A 19,699-nucleotide genomic window follows, 5' to 3' on the forward strand; every position below is an offset into this window, starting at 1 on the left:
ACACAATAGAAAGATAAGGGATTTCCCAGAATTATCCTAGTAAATGTGTCTAAAAACATCTGAATCCGTACCAATGCAATCCCGTTTTTTTTTTTAACTTGATTTTTTTCTATATATTTTCCTCCTAGTGCGTCGCTATCAATATCCTCATACACGAATCTTTCATCCTCGCTCAAATTAATGGGGAAATTGTCGTTTTCTCGGTCCTAATAGCTCTTTTTGTTGAAGGCTCCCGTTAAAAACAATGTGAGGATGTGAGGAGCCGTCAACGGGTGACGTCAACGGGTGACGTCAACGGGTGACGTCATCGTCTGCGACTTCCAATAAAGGCAGGGCTTTTCTGTTAGCGACCAAAAGTTGAAAACTTTAGCGTCGATGTTGTCTACTAAATCCTTTCAGCAAAAATATGGCAATATCGCGAAATGATCAAGTATGACACAGAATGGACCTGCTATCCCCGTTTAAATAAGAAAATCCAATTTCATTATGCCTTTAAACCTTTACCACATATCGATATATATCCTATGGCATAACAAAGTTGTCACAAAATTTGTTTGGAGGTACCAATGGGTAAGAAAAGTCATGTTTGCATATTAGGACCTTGTAGCTAATATCCCCTGCGACCACGAAAGGGATAAGCGGTAAAAAATGGATGGATGGATGGAACCCTTTAAGTCCATTTTTTCATTTCAATTGTCAAAAGTTATGAAAGGGAACTAGTCATATAACTACTAGCTCCTAGTAACCTATAGCCTACCATTTTTGCCTTTTGTAAATGAATTCACTAAAATACAAGAAAATATCAAATGTGTGTGTTTATTGGAGTACATTTAGGTGTTAACTGACTGCACAAGTAAACGTCTTACAGGATTGCTGGTATCAGAGTTTATAGCAGGGATTTTCGACGCAAGCCGATATCATCAAATATTGTATTTCCTTGAATTGCCGCAGGGCATATAGTATGTGCCTGCCTTGAATATCTGCCGGGTCAAACTCGCTTCCCAAAATAATTAGCGCATGCTTACTATTACCGCCTGGTCAAACTCGTGACGTCACGAGTGACACTTCCCTGTCATCATTTTCAAAATGGAGGAGGCTGATTTCAATACCGGTAATTTGAAATCGCATAAAGGGAAGAAGATTAAGAGCTATTCAGTAGGATTTAAGGTCCAAACTTACATCACACTCAAATTTTTACTGCATACCTTTAGTAAGTGCCGGAGTGAGAAGAGGATTTAAAATAATTAGCGCATGCTTACTTTTACCGCATGCCTTTGGTAAGCGAAGGAGTGAGAAGAGGTTTTAAATTAATTAGCGCCCCGGTGGCAATTCAAGGAAATACGGTACTTCTTTTTGCTGATATCTGAGTGATATTCAAGGATTGAAGGGACTTTATTGTCATACCAGCACACATGAGATGGCACACATTATGTACCTGAGGTATGTACAAAATAATGTAAATGGAATAGCACATAAATAGATCAATATTGCATTGGGACACCACAAATACGTTATCTCTACTGGAAAAAGCATATGCACCATCTAACTGTCAGATTCAAACACTGTTGACATCTATTAAACAGACAAGAAGCAAGGAATCATGCAGCGACAGAGTTAAATTTAGCTCATGAGGAGAACGCATGGAGCTGCACACTTAGTCCCAGTCTCGTCCTACGCTCTAAGGTACAGCTCCCGCATCTCTCTATTTATTCAGGAGATCCCCAGTAGACGTCTCTGAGGCCACATCTAAAAGGAGTGTTCACATATATCATGCAAAGCAGGTCCAGTAAGCACAATACATGACGGAATGTGCTGGGGGCTTTGTGATTTCGCCTTGTCTCTGCTTCGTCTACATGCTGTCGTCTTATCTGCGTTGAGGTCCTTGAAGTCCTTGGCTGTTAGCGGGCTAAATTAAAGATAACATCTGCAGCTGAGGCCACCCCTCAGACAAGAAGTTTGTCCTTGCACAGATAAAAAAAGTACAGCTTGAGCACAATAACTAATAACTATAGCAACGGACTTTAAGCATATTTAAATTGTGTGATTATTCTAACACTAACGTTTCTGAGGCCAACGATCAACGATCGAATTAGAACTAGTGCATTTAGACAGGGACGTCACATACATGTTTGAAAATGGAAGAGACCGATTTATTTGGGAAATGTGATAATGCAGTGCATGTACATTTACTGACCGTGCCGATGTGCCACTTGATTTCATTTTGTGCTATTTATGTAGGTGATGGCGCTATCACCTTCCCTCTTACACATTAGGCGGTGGAAATTCAAGACGGATGAGGGCTTACCACTCCTAACAGTGCCAGTGTTGGCTAAAAGTGAAGTCTTTACTCTTAGCAATCTAATCCCGACGCAAGGGACGCAACAAAAAAAAAAAAAAAATTAATACAATGATTTAAACGCCAACTACTTCTTCCTGGCTGCAGCTTAAACGAGCGAGTTGGAAGTTGTCCGGCCGGTGCCAGCAATCAGGAACTAATGGTGGGCGTAGTGAATGCAGCAGACAACAAAACACAGTTACTGCACTTGACAATAAGCCTGCAGGCCACAGTAATATTGATGCATTTGTAGATTTACTAAGTAGGCTGAAATTCTCGATTGAAGACTGACTTCTGCAGTATTGCTGACACAAGAGGTTCTTTCACACTTGGACTCTTGGGTCTGGTTTGTTTTGCTCCGTGTTGTGTGAGCAATCAAACGCAAATCTGGCCTCATCAAATGCACCTACACCTACAAAAGACGAGAGAAGACTCAAAATAGTCTAAGCTTTTGGTAGAATGTGTGCATGTATTCCTCCAGTGGGTCTTGTTTTACAAAACTCAAAACCAGTGAAGTTGGCACGTTGTGTAAATCATAAATAACAACAGAATACATCCATCCATCCATTTTCTACCTTTGCAAATCCTGTTCAACCTATATTCAATTGAATAGACTGCAAAAACAAAATATTTAACGTTTGAACTGGTAAACGTTGTTATTTTTTGCAGATATTAGCTCATTTGGAATTTGATGCCCTGCGATGAGGTGGCGACTTGTCCAGGGTGTACACCGCCTTCCGCCCGATTGTAGCTGAGATAGGCGCCAGGGAATAAGCGGTAGAAAATGGATGGATTTTATGCCAGCAACATGTTTCAAAAAAGCTGGCACAAGAGGCAAAAATGACTGAGAAAGTTGCAGAATGCTCATCAAACACTTATTTGGAACATCCCACAGGTGAACAGGCTAATTGGGAACAGGTGGGTGCCATGATTACATGCAGCCCTTTGAGACACCAGTGATTTAGGGCTATGTAAGTAAACATTGATTGATTGATTGATTGATTGATGATTGGGTATAAAAGCAGCTTCCACAAAATGCTCAGTTCTTCACAAACAAGGATGTGGCAGACGCACCACTCTGTGAACAAATGCCCGAGCAAATTGTTCAACAGTTTAAGAACGTTTCTCATTGAGCTATTGCAATGAATTTAGGGATTTCACCATCTACGGTCCGTAATATCATCAAAAGGTTCAGAGAATCTGGAGAAATCACTGCACGTAAGCGATGATATTACGAACCTTTGATCCCTCAGGCGGTACTATATCAAAAACCAACATCATTGTATAAAGGATATCACTACATGGGCTCAGGAACACTTCAGAAAACCACTCTCAGTAACTACAGTTGGTCGCTCCATCTGTAAGTGCAAGTTAAAACTCTACTATGCAAAGCGAAAACCATTTATCAACAACACCCAAACCCATCTAAGATGGATTGATGCAAAGTGGAAAAGTGTTTTGTGGTCTGATAAGTCCACATTTCAAATAGTTTTTGGAAACTGTGGACGTCGTGTCGTCCGGACCAAAGAGGAAAAAAAAAAACATCCGGACTGTTATAGGCACTTAGTTCAAAAGCCAGCATCTGTGATGGTATGGGGGTGTATTAGTGCCCAAGGCATGGGTAACTTACACATCGGTGAAGGCACCATTAATGCTGAAAGGTACATACAGGTTTTGGAGCAACATATGTTGCCATCCAAGCAATGTCTTTTTTCAGCGAGACAATGCCAAGCCACATTCTGCATGTGTTCCAACAGCGTGGCTTCATAGTAAAAGAGTGTGGGTACTACACTGGCCTGCCTGTACTCCAGACCTGTCTCTCATTGAAAATGTGTGGCACAACATGAAACATAAAATGCGACAACGGAGATCCCGGACTGTTGAACAACTTAAGCTGTACATCAAGCAAGAATGGGAAAGAATTCCACCTGAAAAGCTTCAAAAATTGGTCTCCTCAGTTCCCAAATATTTACAGAGTGTTGTTAAAGGGGAACATTATCACAATTTCAAAAGGGTTAAAAACAATAAAAATCAGTTCCCAGTGGCTTGTTGTATTTTTTGAAGTTTTTTTCAAAATTTTACCGGTCCCGGAATATCCCTTAAAAAAGCTTTAAAGTGCCTTTTTTTCGCTCTCTGCGAAGACACTGTTCATTTTCCTGTGACATCATACAGTGCTGCCAATACAAACAAACAATGGCGAATACCACAGCAAGATATAGCGACAATAGCTCGGATTCCGACTCGAATTTCAGCGCCTTAAGCGATTCAACAGATTACGCATGTATTGAAACGGATGGTTGGAGTATGAAAGTATTGAAGAAGAAACTGAAGCTATTGAGCGAATAGCTATTGACGCTATTCATAGCCATAGCATGGCCGAATAGCTGCGTTAGCATCGCCGGTAAAATGTGCGGACCAAACGATCAGGACTTTTGCATCTTGTGACACTGGAGCAACTTAAATCCTTCAATTGGTGTTTTTTTCGCATTGAATGTGGGTGGAAGGAAACGTAATATAGTTGCAAATGCATCTGCAGGTTATCCATACATCTCTGTGCCATGTCTGCTTTAGCACCACCGGTAAATAGCTTGTTAGCATCGATTAGCGTAGCATGTTAGCATCGATTAGCTGGCAGTCACGCCGCAACCAAATATGTCTGATTAGCACATAAGTCAACATCAACGAAACTCACCTTTTTGATTTCGTTGATAGCTCGGTTGGTAGAGTGGCCGTGCCAGCAACTCCAGGGTTGCAGGTTCGATTCCCGCTTCTGCCATCCTAGTTACTGCCGTTGTGTCCTTGGGCAAGACACTTTACCCACCTGCTCCCAGTGCCACCCACACTGGTTTAAATGTAACTTAGATATTGGGTTTCACTATGTAAAGCGCTTTGAGTCACTTGAGAAAAGCGCTATATAAATATAATTCACTTCACTTCACTTTATCGTTGCAAATGCATCTGCAGGTTATCCTTTCATCTCTGTGCCATGTCTGTCATCACCGGTAAAATGTGGAGACATTCCGGGTACTCTCCGCCCGATTGTAGCGGAGATAGGCGCCAGCACCCCCCGCGACCCCGAAAGGGAATAAGCGGTAGAAAATGGATGGATGGATGGATGGATTCCGGCACATTCAATGGGGGTCTGGCGGCAGACACTTTCGCATCTTCGGGCCAGTGGTGCAACTTGAATCCCTCCCTGTTAGTGTTGTTACACCTTCCGACAACACACCGACGAGGCATGATGTCTCCTAGGTTCCAAAAAATTGTCAAAAAAACGGAAAATAACAGAGCTGAGACCCGGTGTTTGTAATGTGGTGAACATGAAAATGGCGGCTGTATTACCTCGGTGACGTCACGTTCTGACGTCATCGCCACAGAGCGATAAACCAAAAGGTGTTTAATTCGCCAAAATTCACCCCTTTAGAGTTCGTAAATCGGTTAAAAAAATACATGGTCTTTTTTCTGCAACATCAAGGTATATATTGACGCTAACATAGGTCTGGTGATAATGTTCCCCTTTAAAAGGAAAGGCCATGTAACACAATGGTAAAAATGCCCCTGTGCCAACTTTTTTGCAATGTCTTGCTGCCAATAAATTCCAAGTTAATGATTATTTGGAATAAAAAAATGAAATTTTTCAGTTCTAACATTAAATATCTTGTCTTTGCAGTCTATTCAATTGACTATAAGTTGAAAAGGTTTTGCAAATCATTGCATTCTGGGCTTCACGGTGGCAGAGGGGTTAGTGCGTCTGCCTCACAATACGAAGGTCCTGCAGTCCAGGGTTCGAATCCAGGCTCGGGATCATTCTGTGTGGAGTTTGCATGTTCTCCCCGTGAATGCGTGGGTTCCCTCCGGGTACTCCGGCTTCCTCCCACTTCCAAAGACATGCACCTGGGGATAGGTTGATTGGCAACACTAAATTGGCCCTAGTGTGTGAATGTGAGTGTGAATGTTGTCTGTCTATCTGTGTTGGCCCTGCGATGAGGTGGCGACTTGTCCAGGGTGTACCCCGCCTTCCGCCCGATTGTAGCTGAGATAGGCGCCAGCGCCCCCCGCGACCCCGAAAGGGAATAAGCGGTAGAAAAATGGATGGATGGATGGATGCATTCTGTTTTTATTCACCATGTACGCAACGTGCCCACTTCACTGGTTTTGTACTTAAATGAATGGTTTTATGATATGTAACGTTGAATTCACACTCCTGTTTACATGATTCCACAGGTCTTTTGATGTTTGCCATAACTCACATCCTCTACTCCTCTGCCTTTGGGATGAAGCCCGTCAATGTGCGTGCAGGCCTGGTGATCACGGGCGTGTCCAGCGCGAGCTACATGCTTCTCTACCCTTACCTGTCAGGCCCTTTCACCTACCTGGTGGCCGTCTACATTGGTCTGATCGGCTTCATGGGCTGGAGGGCCATCGCAGGCCTGCAGCTCGCCAACGACTTGTGGACCTGGACCAAGCTGTCGGCCTGCCTGGGGGCCGTGCTCTTCATGGTGTCCGACCTCACTATAGCCGTTAATAAGTTCTGCTTCCCTGTTCCCCACTCGCGTGCCATCATCATGGCGACTTATTACGCCGCCCAGATGCTCATAGCCCTGTCGGCTGTGGAATGCCAGGATGCGGAGGTTGCCAGGAAGAGGATATGAGGGCCCCTTGACCAGGTCCCAAGCCTCAGCCCTCATCTCCATTGTTACCATAGCAACCGGAGCACCATGGCCATGTTTGATAGCCCCACTCTTTTTGCGACAGTGTTATCTTCCACCTCTCCCCAGCAACAGTCCCATCTATCTTTGGATCCTCAAACGCCGAGTGACCATGGGCGTTAGCACGGTAACGTTAACCTTCTCCCCAAAGTATTAGGCCTCATCGTTTTATTGGTTTTAGGGGGAGCATGTCACTGGGAACTTTTTATGAAACGTGTGAGAGAGAGCAGAGGAATGTGTGGATTTATGTGTTCGATTCACGTACCTCACTTTTGATGCGTCGCCCGCAGACGCAAGACTCTTAACTTGGTCCATTCAATTCAATATTTGTGATGTTCTGTCATTTTTTATTGTTTTCCGGCAATGTTCAAAGTGGAAACGAACCGGCCAACAACCAAGAAGAGTAGCAATCGTGGTATAGCTTTTGCCGTCTCAAAAAAGGGATTTTATTACAGGCTTTCCAACGTTCAGGAATACCCTGCTCGACCGTCTCCCCCTGTAACAAGGGTGCTATTTTTAAAGTTAGGAGCTGTCGTATTAGCTTTAGTTCCTTCCATCCCAATTACAAACAACCATTCGCTTGGTCTGCTAATGAAGATAGAAAGAGGAATAAAGCCAGAAAGTAGGGAAAACAGACTACATCAGCCAGTGTGCACTGAAGCTTTTGTGACTGAGCATATCATCCGCAGGAGAGTGGGTTGTTTGTGGAAGGTAGGCTTTTACGAGTTTGCTCAGTCCATGTCATAGCGGAAGGTTCTTTTTACTCCTCTCTGAGAGAAATACTTTAGGAATTCAAACAGGTAGCACTTTCCACCCATTGTCTAGGCCAGCCTTGGACATGTACATAGTAATCATTGTAAATGCTGAAGAAATATCAGGATTGTTCACTATGAGAGAAAGTCCATGATGTTCTTTAAACTGATCAGGCAGTCCACGGTGTCATTATGTGAATGTTGACTGAAAAGAAGGTATATTGTTGATCAATTGTACTGTATGTGTGTGTGTATTTTAGGGGGTTTGGATGGCATTGGCTCAGTTGTGGCAACTGGCTTTTTTCTACTGCTTTGGCAATGGTTTTGTTTTGGTTGCTGTTGTTTTGTTAGTTAACAGGCATGGTAGAGATCGGGACTAAAGAGCAGATGTAAACATCAAAACCGAAAGTAGTCTACTAACTGACGGACCAATTTTGTTAGCAGTTTGTTTTGAATCTGTCCCGTCCTTCATCGTTCATCCCTGGATACCACTCTCAGAATGGAGAGTCTTATCTAATATTCACAAATATTATCTTCAGATGTCTTTTATATGTTCAAAGTGGAACGAACCGGCCAACAACCAAGAAGAGTAGCAATCGTGGTTTAGCTTTTGCCGTCTCAAAAAAGGGATTTTATTACAGGCTTTCCAACGTTCAGGAATACCATGCTCGACCGTCAAGGGTGCTATTTTTAAAGTAAGGAGCTGTCGTATTAGCTTTAGTTCCTTCCATCCCAATTACAAACAACCATTCGCTTGGTCTGCTAATGAAGATAGAAAGAGGAATAAAGCCAGAAAGTAGGGAAAACAGACTACATCAGCCAGTGTGCACTGAAGCTTTTGTGACTGAGCATATCATCCGCAGGAGAGTGGGTTGTTTGTGGAAGGTAGGCTTTTACGAGTTTGCTCAGTCCATTTCATAGCGGAAGGTTCTTTTTACTCCTCTCTGAGAGAAATACTTTAGGAATTCAAACAGGTAGCACTTTCCACCCATTGTCTAGGCCAGCCTTGGACATGTACATAGTAATCATTGTAAATGCTGAAGAAATATCAGGATTGTTCACTATGAGAGAAAGTCCATGATGTTCTTTAAACTGATCAGGCAGTCCACGGTGTCATTATGTGAATGTTGATTGAAAAGAAGGTATATTGTTGATCAATTGTACTGTATGTGTGTGTGTATTTTAGGGGGTTTGGATGGCATTGGCTCAGTTGTGGCAACTGGCTTTTTTCTACTCCTTTGGCAATGGTTTTGTTTTGGTTGCTGTTGTTTTGTTAGTTAACAGGCATGGTAGAGATCGGGACTAAAGAGCAGATGTAAACATCAAAACCGAAAGTAGTCTACTAACTGACGGACCAATTTTGTTAGCAGTTTGTTTTGAATCTGTCCCGTCCTTCATCGTTCATCCCTGGATACCACTCTCAGAATGGAGAGTCTTATCTAATATTCACAAATATTATCTTCAGATGTCTTTTATATGCATATGTGCACACAATACTATACACATGTTTTGTCCGCATGTGTTGCTGACTCAGTGCACACTCTGCAACCAGCTGTAGGCCATAAATGCTGTGACCCATCACAGATGGAGTCATCGTTGCAGTACACTACTGGATATTATGGATTAATGTATTCTCTCAATGCTCTTAAATATGGATCTGTGCTGGTGACCTCCTTCAGTGTTTTATACAATCCTCTAAGCATGTATGGCTGACATTGACTCTTTTAAGGTTATAATAATTGGAAAAAAAAAAACCTAATAGGAATAAGCAGTTGCCATCGTAAAACCTTCTTTCACTTAACAGGCTATTTTTAAGTTACGTAACGCTACATTAGTACCTTGGCTTATGAGTTTATTTGGTTTTGTGACGGAGTTCGTAACTCAAAATACGCGTATTTCAAACCATGGTTCTTTATGAAAAAAACAGCACAATTTTGGCTTTTGAAAAGAAAACTAACTTTTAGATAAGAAATATTGTATGAAAACAATGCATTTGAATGTACTACAAACAACTGAAGTTTTATGAAGTTATGTAATAATAATGTACAGCATTTTTTACCTTGGAGAGCAGACTTCTAGGGTATCTCCTTCAAGCTGATTTTTCTGTCCGACACACTATAAGCAGCTTCTCCATATTTGCGTCGATTAATGTCCTCTGTTTAAAAAATTTTTCCGGCGGTATCGACTTATTCTGCTTCGGTTTCGTGCACACTAGCAGTGGTATGCTCGTACTGCTTTGCCAAATCGGCTAATATCTTTCTTTAATCCATTGAATATCATCCCCTTTGCACTCACTTTTTTGTTCCCGTGTTTGAACAAACAAAGTCTAGGTCTTCCAATAGCTTTTAGCTAATAATTTGCAACGGAAACTAACGGTGGGGAGACTTTTGCACGCAACTTAAAGCATAACAATTAGCCGAGTGACAGATCCTATCCCCCTCAAACTTGTGAGCTGGGGCACTGGTAACCAGAGGTACCACTTTATCAGTAAAAGTCAGTGAATGTAAAGCAGCGTAGCAGGTGTATAAATTCTCAATTGGGTGAGAGTCAAGTTGAGCAGTGCTAACCAATGAGCTTAATGCAATTGGTTGTCAACTCATTGTCCAGCGTAGCTCTACTTTACATGTTGTCACACAGTCAGACTAGCTGGCATCCGTTACATGAACTTTTCCACTGATAACGTTGAGATAGCTCGGCATAGCTCGGTTGGTAGAGTGGCCGTGCCAGCAACTTGAGGGTTGCAGGTTCAATTCCCGCTTCTGCCATCCTAGTCACTGCTGTTGTGTCCTTGGGCAAGACACTTTCCCCACCTGCTCCCAGTGCCACCCACACTGGTTTAAATGTAACTTGGATATTGGGTTTTACTATGTAAAGCGCTTTGAGTCACTTGAGAAAAGCGCTATATAAATATAGTTCACTTCACTTCACACTTCAGATGTGAAAACAATGCAACAAATAATTACTGCTGTCAAAATCTGATTAAACATTTTTTTAGTTTTGGTTATCCGCGATTAATCACAATGAATTAAAACTTTAGATGAATCAACTTTAAAAGAGACTTCCATTATTTGACAAAACTGCAATTGAATGTTATTGTCAGAATGTCATACATCATGAACTTTTATAGAAATGTATGATGTACCCATCTCAATTTTTATATACATTTTATTTTTTATATATTTTGGCCGCACAAGTCCATATGCCACAATTAAACATCAATCAATCAATCAATGTTTATTTATATAGCCCCAAATCACAAATGTCTCAAAGGACTGCACAAATCATTACGACTACAACATCCTCGGAAGAACCCACAAAAGGGCAAGGAAAACTCACACCCAGTGGGCAGGGAGAATTCACATTCAGTGGGACGCCAGTGACAATGCTGACTATGAGAAACCTTGGAGAGGACCTCAGATGTGGGCAACCCCCCCCTCTAGGGGACCGAAAGCAATGGATGTCGAGCGGGTCTAACATGATACTGTGAAAGTTCAATCCATAGTGGCTCCAAGACAGCAGTGAGAGTCCCGTCCACAGGAAACCATCGCAAGCGGATCAGCAGCGTAGAGATGTCCCCAACCGCTACAGGCGAGCGGTCCATCCTGGGTCCCGACGAGCGGTCCATCCTGGGTCTCGACTCTGGACAGTCAGTACTTCATCCATGGTCATCGGACCGGACCCCCTCCACAACATAAAATATTTACATAGGCGCTTGTGTTCATTCACATATACAACAAAAGACAGTGACTGTAACAGAGCCTACGAGAGTTAGGTCTTTCGGGGCCCATTAGTATTGGTGAATTACTGTTTCCGGGTGGGGGCCGTTTCCTTTTTCATTGTCCGAGTCGATCGTCTTTGGCTTTGGGGCTGTGTCTTGTGCATTTTGTTGTTTCTTCTCCAAGATGAGGGTGATTCCATAATTTGCTCAACGGCTGACTGAATGATTATGTGAATGCGTTAAAAGTCAACAATGCCAATGCAACTTCTTTGGTCTGATGCAACGGGGCTAAAGTATTTTGCAGCATGTGAAGTGAGGCTTGTGACTCCGAAAAAATACATAAATGAGCAGCAGCATTGCATAAAGCGAAGGGTTCAAAGCATGGGGGAAAATGTGGCGGCTTGTAGTTCGGAAGTCACTTTAACGGCAAATTAAAATGGGACTTATATAACCCTCACACAGTGAAAAAGAAGATAACTACCGCAAAAACATAAACGACATAATCACTTTAACTGAGTCGAGTGACGGGAAAAACTGGAGTCTTGTTGCATCTAACGAGTATTTTTTTTGTTTTTTGTTTTCTTTTTTTTTACTTTTAAAGGCTGCGGAAAAAGCCAGAAAAGAAGCAAAACGGATTAAATTTGAGGTCTCTTTCGGCTGTGATGAAGTGAGGTCAAAATTGCAAGTTTCCCTATATTACAATTAGTCTCCATGCTTCATTAGTGTTAACAATAACTCCACTTAAGGCTGGGCGATATGGCCTTTTTTTAATATCTTGATATTTTTAGGCCATACCGCAATACACGATATATATCTCGATATTTTGCCTTAGCCTTGAATGAACACTTGATGCATATAATCACAGCAGTATGATGATTCTATGTGTCTACATTAAAACATTCTTCTTCATAATGCATTAATATATGTTACTTTTAAACTTTCATGCAGAGAGGGAAATCACAACTAAGTCAGTTTACCAAAACTGTATTTATTAAACAGTTATCAAGCAGTGGCATAAACATTCATGTCATTTCCAAAACTGAAAGTGCAAGATTGTCAGAGACATTTTAAAACAAGCTATGAGTGCACTTTTGTGCATGATGTCACTAAGATGACATATCAAAACAACACTAAATTAAAGTGCACTTTTTGTACAGAACGCCACTACAATAGTTTAAAACGAACGAAGTGCACTTTTGTGCATGATGTCACACAAGATATTTCAATAACTGCCATATAACTGTAACGTATTATTTTCGGGTCTCCCCATGTCTAGCATTAAAAGATTACAGTTGGTACAAAATGCGGCTGCTAGACTTTTGACAAGAACAAGAAAGTTTGATCACATTACGCCTGTACTGGCTCACCTGCACTGGCTTCCTGTGCACTTAAGATGTGACTTTAAGGTTTTACTACTTACGTATAAAATACTACACGGTCTAGCTCCATCCTATCTTGCCGATTGTATTGTACCATATGTCCCGGCAAGAACTCTGCGTTCGAAGGACTGCGGCTTATTAGTGATTCCCAAAGCCCAAAAAAAGTCTGCGGGCTATAGAGCATTTTCCGTTCGGGCTCCAGTACTCTGGAATGCCCTCCCGGTAAAAGTTCGAGATGCCACCTCAGTAGAAGCATTTAAGTCTCACCTTAAAACTCATTTGTATACTCTAGCCTTTAAATAGACTCCCTTTTTAGACCAGTTGATCTGCCGTTTCTTTTCTTTTTCTTCTATGTCCCACTCTCCCTTGTGGAGGGGGTCCGGTCCGATCCGGTGGCCATGTACTGCTAGCCTGTGTATCGGCTGGGGACATCTCTGCGCTGCTGATCCGCCTCCGCTTGGGATGTTTTCCTGCTGGCTCCGCTGTGAACGGGACTCTCGCTGCTGTGTTGGATCCGCTTTGGACTGGACTCTTGCGACTGTGTTGGATCCATTGTGGATTGAACTTTCACAGTATCATGTTAGACCCGCTCGACATCCATTGCTTTCTTCCTCTCTAAGGTTCTCATAGTCATCATTGTCACCGATGTCCCACTGGGTGTGAGTTTTCCTTGCCCTTATGTGGGCCTACCGAGGATGTCGTGGTGGTTTGTGCAGCCCTTTGAGACACTAGTGATTTAGGGCTATATAAGTAAACATTGATTGATTGATTGATTGATATAAAAATGAGCTGCATGATAGGAAATCAAATAGTGCATGTCCTTCGCTATGTGGTAGGTTCCTGTGGACGTTATCTCCTTCTGTTGTTGACAATTTTTTTCATACGGTGTTGATCTGGAAATGTTTGCCTCGGCATTTTGATGGTGTGGGCGTGTGGCACCGAATGGAGATGTTGACTTGCGGAGTAAGCACTCTTCATTCTCTAGCAGGTGACTTTTCAAATGATGCTACATATTAGCAGTTATGCTACTTTTGGTAGCAACTTTGTGTCCCACACTTGACAAATTAAAGTTGTCTATTAGACATATTCCCGCTTGAAGCCGAACCACCGCCAGACGATGGACCCCGTGCGTTTTTTCTTGGGAATTCATTCTTCCTTCATTCGCACCTTCTGTCTCTCGTATTACCACTCGCACGGCTTCGCTAGCATCACAGCTACCTCTCTGCTTTGTGAGGGCTTTTACTTATGTGATGTATGACGTGACAGTATGTGACATATGTAAGAAGGTGCGCTTACTGTCTGTGAAAAGGAGACACAAGAAGGAGTGGGAAGAGCCTGTAGTGTAATGCCCGCAGCTAAAAGCAACTGCGTGAGAACGTATACTCGAATATCCCGATATAGTCATTTTGTATATCGCACAGAGATAAACCCGCGATGTATTGCGTATATCGATATATCGCCCAGCCCTAACTCCACTAATTACACATAAAATCTCCGTAATTGCAAATCAATTTGTGTGTTATATGTGTTTTATGTTCTCAAACAATGGCAATATAAGATTTTTCTGATTCTGATTCTGATAAACACAAGTGAGCATTGGCTACAGTGCGACATATTTGGTTATCTCTACAGTGAAATGATATGCTGGAGTATGCAAAACAAACTGCAATGGAAAAAGAAAAGGACCCATTAATACACAAATGTTTCCATGCTGTCACATGTTATCTGCAGGCAGATCATTGACTACATTCAGGCCAAAGTGGACCAAATAGGTTTTTTTTCTAAAATCGATTGTAGCTGAGATTGGCGCCAGCGCCCCCCGCGACCCCAAAAGGGAATAAGCGGTAGAAAATGGATGGATGATTTTTTTTTCCAGCTGACTGCTTCGTTTATAAGTAGAATGTGATTTTTTTTTTTTCAGCAGATTCAGTGTCCAGTGTAAATCTCCCGCCCAAAGGCAAAACCTAGTAACTCAATTCTAGCTGATTTGGAGAAAACAAAGGAAAAGCAATCTATCTCGATGCTGTCTTACAAAGATCTACAAAGTCATCAAACGTATAGATGTTTTCTTGAGCTTTCATTTTCTTGTCGATTGAGCCACGGATTGAATCTGCTCTCATGAACGTGTGCCCTTTCTCCAGATATTTTATCACAATCTCGGGTGGGCCCCATTCTGCGTTTGCGCATTGGGCAAGAGCCGTGTACAGCGTCCAGTTTTTATTTTGACCTCCACAGTTATCTGCCCAAAAGAGTATGCAAGGGGAAGAATCAAGAACAATACATGTAAAGAAGGTGCTTGCAACGTCCTGGGCCAATCTTCCAAATATCCCCTCGTGCCATAATATCACATAATCAGGTTGACCGTCGGCCCCCATTCGTGCAAATGTCTCATTAAAGACAATAAGGCGACTGACAAAGAAGCTCCGATTGGTCCCTTGAGATACTAGGTTTTTCTGTTGTATCTATGTGGTAGTTGCTAGGTCCTGCTTACTTACGGAACAAATGACAATATCGCATACACTAATGTAAAGCATATCACCTAGGAACTCCAAAATTATTATCAGCTCAGTTTTGACCGAAATTGAGTTACTGGGTTTTGCCTTTGGACGGGAGACATGGAGCTATAACGATAGTTTTTCACTTGGCTGACAACAATTGTGGTAGAAATGAGTAAAGGCGCCATTTCTGCCTGAAGCACGCTTGTTTGTATTTTTTGCTTTTGTCACTCTGACCTGTCAGCGTGACCACTTGTCGTTCCAATCTGTCCATCCAGCATTACAGCTCATACACTCACTCGCCATTTTCCTCGTCCATGCTCGTTTTGTCATGAGCCTCGGGCCCAGGAAGCACGATAGAAAACGGAAGACGGAGTCAAGCAGTCTTACTCATCTGCACCATGTAGGCATTTTTATGTAAGCAGCCCCTTTTTGGTTGCCAAATAAAGGCATAAGGAGCGTCAGAGAAAATGAAGTCTTTCTCCGGTTATTTTTGTTGGACAACCCACACACTCCAGAAAGTTCCCACTACTATGCATGCTGAAGTCAGAAGGCTGTAAGTTGTCGTTCCTATCATACTGCTGTACAGCACGAGTAACCAAAGCTAACTCTTGTATCATTTAGTGTCATTTTTTCCCCACGTATGTTTGTCCTACTGTTGACTGACTGATGTTGACTGCTAACGTTGCTGGAATAAGATGAGGGGGGTGAAATATGACACAGGAGAACGCGCCCTCTGCTTCAGCCTCCCAACAGATGGCAGACGGGTCCGTCACTTTACCTCAGCCTGTCAACAGTCCTGTTGTTGTTGTGAGCTTTGTGCGAGCAGACAAAGGGAGACCTGAAAGAGGTGCGGGGAGGGCATTTGGGTCTGTCCAGGCTGGCCAGTAATGATCCAGAACCAGTAGCTGGTGTAGTATAGAAGTACAGGTATTTTCATGCACCTTCTTGTCACTCTTGTCGTTTTTAAAGTGTCCGTTAAAACAATTTGTTCAGAGTACGGATCAACCAGGCTTCTCTATAATTTGAAAGTTGAGACATTAGCATTCTTGTATTTGAAGACTTTTAAAGTGTACATTAGAGCTGCAACGATTAATCGAGTAAAAGGGTCATATTATGCAAAAACTATTTTTCTTACATTTTTGCGCCTGTTTTAGTGCATTTTGGGATCCTTTTAACTCCTCCAAATTTAATTCCAGACCATGGAGGCTTGACAGACGTAGGCTTAGGTTCCATGATATATTTTTATTATTATTATTATTGATGCACACATCCATCTATCCATTTTTTACCGCTTATTCCCTTTGGGGTTGCGGGGGGCGCTGGAGCCTATCTCAGCTACAATCGGGCGGAAGGCGGTGTCCGCCCTGGACAAGTGGCCACCTCATCGCAGGCCCAACACAGATAGACAGACAACATTCACACTCACATTCACACACTAGGGCCAATTTAGTGTCGCCAATCAACCTATCCCCAGCTGTCTTTGGAGTTGGGAGGAAGCCGGAGTACCCGGAGGGAACCCACGCATTCACGGGGAGGACATGCAAACTCCACACAGAAAGATCCCGAGCCAGGGATTGAACCCTGACTACTCAGGACCTTCGTATTGTGAGGCAGACGCACTAACCCCTCTTCCACCGTAAAGCCTAATGCACACATAATCAGTGAAATTTTTATGTTGTTTTTGTGCATTTAATAAATATAAATAATCAATCAAATTTTATTTGTATAGCCTTTAATGACAAGTGTCTCAAAGGGCTGCAAAACGACATCCTCGGCTCAGATCCCACATCAGGGTAAAGAAAAAACCCAACCCAATGGGATAGCATGAGAAAATACGCCTTGAGGTTATAAAGTGGTTTATCCGATTACTCAATTAATCAAACAAAGTAATTGATATATTAGTTATATACTAAATTAATCAATAGCTGCAGCCCTACGGTACAATTAAAGCAGTGGTTCCTAACCTTGTTGGAGGTACCGAACCCCATTAGTTTCATATGCGCATTCACCGAACCCTTCTTAGTGAAAAATAAAATGTTTTCTTTTTCAAATTCAAGACAAAGTTATATGTTTTTGGTAACACTTTAGTATGGGGAACATATTCTAAGTAACAAAGATTTAATTTATAGGTTTGTGGACACTAGGGGAATATATTCTAAGTGACAAAGGCTTAATTTAGAGATATTTGGTTAGGGTTAGGGTTCGAGGATTAGGGTTATAATGAGCCCATGGCATTAATAAGTACTTCATAATGACTAGTTAAGAGCCAATATGTTAGTAATTTGCATGTTAATGAGCAACTAATTAATGGTGAATATGTTCCCCATACTAAAGTGTTACCATGTTTTTTTTACTGGGGCACAAAATGAACCGTGCATGAACATCACCTTGTTCAAAGAATAAAACCAACACAGTGCATAAACTCACAACAAATTGCACACCTTGCAAATCAGTCTGACTTCTGCTGTTGCGTATCCGTAATACGCCGATTAGTACAAGTTTTTAATGAGACGATGAGTCGAGTGTGTTTTGACCTCCGCTGAACCCCCTGAGGCCGACTCACCGAACCCCTAGGGTTTGATCGAACCCAGGTTAAGAACCACTGAATTAAAGCAAATTGTTCATTGAAGACCCAACTTTTACTTCAAAGGTTGTTTATAATGTGACGATTGAGTATTTGTGACCTGGAAATGTCTGAAGAAAGACTGCAAGATGTTGTGTTAAGACGGGTGTTGCCAACGTGTGAGGCAGATCCTCACCTGGGAGACGTCACTGAGGGTTATTTGAATCATTATTATTATTACATTATCTGATGGGACACACTGTAAGGTTTTAGACTATGCTCAAAGTTATTTTACAATCTTTGGTCACATGTATCATTTTCACTATTAAAAAACAATGTCAAATGAAGTCAATTATATTTATATAGCGCTTTTTCTCTAGTGAATCAAACAGCATTTACATTGACAAACCCATTATCTACATTTAAGCTACGCTTACACCAGTGTGGGTGGCACTGGGAGCAAGGTAGGTCACAACAACAGTGACTGGGATGGCGGAAGCTGGATTCGAACCAGGTAAACTTCAAGTTTCTGGCCGTCCATTCTAGCATTTGAGCCACGTTTCACACCCATGGAAGATTGTTTTTTGTTTAAATTGCGGACACAACTTCTTACAGTCTTTTGCCACTTTATTGTGTACTAAAAGACTAATTCACCACAACAATTACCCACAATGTGCTGAGCGACTTTATGAAAACACAAATGATTCCAATCACTCTCCTTCAAATGGTAATCCGAATATACAATGTGCTGCTATGATGATGTAACTAACAGTTGTAGTATTCAGATGAAAAGTTACAAATATTTTAACTAACAATGATTGTTGAAGCACAACAAAGCAATGCATTTTTTATTTTATTGCATTTATTTTCCTAGAGGTCTTTCAGAGCTGTCAGTGTTGAGTTTTTTGTTTTGTTTTGCAAATAAGCAGCATTTCACTCTTGGAAACATTGTTTTCCACATGTATCTTTTAATTGTATTTAATGAAACAAAGTGTTTACCTATATTTCCATGCCCTATAGTTTCCTTTATTGTCCTTGATTTTCATTTTGTGATTTTCTTTCTTTCAAATTTGTATAGACGAACATGTTTCGTTGTTGTAGTGAAAACTGCTATGAATGTGAATGTCTAGTAAATAAATGCAATCACAATGCAACTTCAACAATCAACGTGTTTCCTTCTGTCTGAGGCAAAGTCCCGCTATAAGAATGTCAGCGAATATTAGAGATGCGCGGTTTGCGCGGGTCGGGCGGGTGACATGACGAAAAAATAGATTTTAAATAGATTCGGGCGGGTGGCGGTTGAACCATTTGGAAATATATGATATACATGGTTCACAGATTGCTAACTTTTACTGTTCAAAAAGCCATTTTGGACCCGTGTCACAAAGCGAAGAAGACGTTGGTTGACGTTAACAATCTCAAGTATGTCTGCCGGCAGTCACCCAGTTAATAAGTATTAGGGCGTGCTATGAAGCCTTTGCCTTTGACGCCTTCTACAACATGGACAATTTACTTGCAAGCTCAGCAATATGTTGTGTGTGGCTTCCACTGACACACGCACACGACTGCAAGGCATACTGGGTGATACAGAGTACACTAATGGTTGGGATATAAACAATTTTAACACTCTTACTAATATGCGCCACGCTGTGAAGCCACACCAAACAAGAATGACAAACACATTTCGGGAGAACATCCTCACAGTAACACAACATAAACGCAACACAACAAATACCCAGAATCCT

At 41.8% G+C, this 19,699-nt stretch overlaps 1 protein-coding gene across 1 annotated transcript in view; it reads left to right on the forward strand.

Moving 5' to 3' along the window:
- LOC133563453 (lysoplasmalogenase TMEM86A-like) overlaps nt 1–19,121 on the forward strand; it is a 57,913-nt gene extending 38,792 nt beyond the window's left edge. Inside the window, exon 3 of the mRNA XM_061917587.1 lies at nt 6,560–19,121. Within this exon, the coding sequence (XP_061773571.1) occupies nt 6,560–6,987 (428 nt within the window). The 3' untranslated portion in view covers nt 6,988–19,121. The remainder of the gene's footprint in view (nt 1–6,559) is intronic.
- Nucleotides 19,122–19,699: the final 578 nt, after the last annotated feature.

Source organism: Nerophis ophidion, linkage group LG12 (genome assembly GCF_033978795.1).
Source record: "Nerophis ophidion isolate RoL-2023_Sa linkage group LG12, RoL_Noph_v1.0, whole genome shotgun sequence".
NCBI classification, from domain to species: domain Eukaryota; kingdom Metazoa; phylum Chordata; class Actinopteri; order Syngnathiformes; family Syngnathidae; genus Nerophis; species Nerophis ophidion.